Source organism: Dipteris shenzhenensis, chromosome 5 (genome assembly GCF_047967505.1).
Source record: "Dipteris shenzhenensis isolate YYH24624 ecotype China chromosome 5, Dip_SZ_1.0, whole genome shotgun sequence".
Taxonomy (NCBI): Eukaryota; Viridiplantae; Streptophyta; class Polypodiopsida; order Gleicheniales; family Dipteridaceae; genus Dipteris; species Dipteris shenzhenensis.
In genome coordinates this window covers 10,285,093-10,287,184 of record NC_141600.1, presented here as the reverse complement: position 1 = coordinate 10,287,184, position 2,092 = coordinate 10,285,093, and the positions used below count along the sequence as shown (strand labels likewise).

The window sequence follows — 2,092 nt, the reverse complement described above, 5'->3', positions numbered from 1 at the left end:
ATAAGCCATGTAGATCTTTTTATGTTTTTTTTCCCTCCAATATGTGGGTTCTCATGCAGTAGCGAGCAATTTCATGCATCATTATTTCCTTTACAGGGCTTTCACCATACCATCAATTGCACTCATGACTAAACAATTTGTACCTCGGGCTACCCATTAAAGCCTTTTGTATGCAACGCAATTCTATCATCCCATGGGTTTGTCTCTACTTTCATCTTATTCTATCGCATTCCTATTGCCAATGCTCAAGATCACAAGTAGACTCAATAATGAACGAGAAAGTTTGCAAATTGATTGTGTTAAGTGTCATATTTTTCAATGCTTGCTTCAATGTAGCGTCCTCACCTTGTCACTTACTTGGAGAGAAGATTTTCCCTCTACATTAATAAAAGTCTCTCGATGCAAGGCTACAAGTTTATCACTAACTGTCCACCACTCCTATTGCCATTTTGTTCAAGGTATACTTATCAGATCGATGAACTCCAAGGCTCCAGACATAAAAGTCATTGCCCTCAATTTGTTCTCAAACTCAAGAAAAAGTGGGTCTTTTCTCTCCCTCATAAGGCCTAGTTCCTCCTCATTATCATTGTTGATCACTTGAATCTTGTAGAAAGAGGTAGAAAGATCCCATGGCTAGTAATAAAAGAGGAGAAGCAACATCAAAAAAGAAGCAAGAAGAAGCTTGAGTGCTAAAATTTTTATTAAAACCAAGTGTGAATCCTCCCCCCTAACCCCGCCCCCCAAAAGGACGATAAACTATAAAATTGTAAGGCTTCGATTGTGTTTTGAGTTAATGGTTACGTGGACCATGACAAAAGGAGATTATAAAATCTATGTTCTATTTTCATTATAAATGAATGCCACAAGATGCAAATCTATCAAGTAACGAGCCCAATAGCACTAGGTAGCGTGGGTAGACTTTTCATCAAGGTTCACAAAAAACTCCATAAGATGCCTCCACATCCTAGCATACATGAAATCTCACTTAGAAAACTTGACATTGATGGAGACTTTTAAATTCCAACCACGTTATTAAATTTTTTGGAATTTAGGAGAATACAAAACATTCAAATATTGCATAGAGCCCTCAAAGCTTTGCATTGCAACAGAGTGAACAGTGGAAGAGATACAAATTCAGACACGCATATGTTACTAAATTGTTCCCGTGGCTTGTGACATGCATCTCTCTTGCCACTGGTTGCAAGCAAGTTCACTTATTACCCTTGTCTGTTCTCATATACTCATGCCACGGTTTACAAATTGCTATATGCCTAAAATCAGTCCATCACACAGTTTGCTTTAGCAAATCCTACTCGGGACTTGTCAAGGTCGTATTCGATCCAGTAATTTTGCTGCTGATAGTTGCCGATGATGTTCTGATCACCCGGCGTAAAATATGCGCATGCTGTTGCGAGATCTTCATAGACGTCGCCCGTGTACCACAAAATGCTGCCGGGCTCCAGCTCCAAGTTGGCTCCCTCGGAAAAGTGGAACGTGATGTGGGGGAAGTGTAGATGTTCAGGATTGTAGGCCGTCAGGTTATAGCAGATGAGTCCGTCGTCATTGTTAAACGGATTCAGGTGTGCTGTCTCGTAGGCGAGAGCATCTCGCAAGGGCACAAGAACACTCTCCACTAAGGAGGTGAAGGCGGAACCTGAGTCGAGTAAAGTTCCTCCATATCCTGTAGCATTTACTTGGAAGCTTGAATGTGGAATCGGTAGGAGCTTCTTCCCGACACTGATCCCTACAAGATCCACGTAGTAGTAGATCGTGTCTAATGGGCCTAATACGGTTTGCAGCAAGGAAGTGTGCTTCAGATGTGCGGACAATCTCGAATCCCCGAAAAGTATTGCCCCTGAGGCGTTGAGACTCGTAAAACGATCGGGCAGACAGTAGCTGAACTTCTTGGCATACCCATTCCTCAGAAATTGTGAAGGGAATGAGAGCGCCCCAGGACCCAGACCCATGATACCAGAACCCCTCGTAGGGCCACTGGTTTCAAGGTCTACATTGGCGCACCCAAACACTAAATTCTTTGCAGCAACGGATGACCCCAGCGAAAACCTATCGAAAACAAGCGCCCCAGAGTCTA

General features: G+C 42.6%; 1 protein-coding gene across 1 annotated transcript in view; it reads right to left on the bottom strand.

The window, feature by feature from the left end:
- Nucleotides 1-1,277: 1,277 nt before the first annotated feature.
- Nucleotides 1,278-2,092, bottom strand: part of LOC147901609 (aspartyl protease family protein 2-like) — a 975-nt gene continuing 160 nt past the window's right edge. The window contains exon 2 of the mRNA XM_087375180.1: nt 1,278-2,064. Coding sequence (XP_087231306.1) covers nt 1,278-2,064 — 787 coding nt within the window. The remainder of the gene's footprint in view (nt 2,065-2,092) is intronic.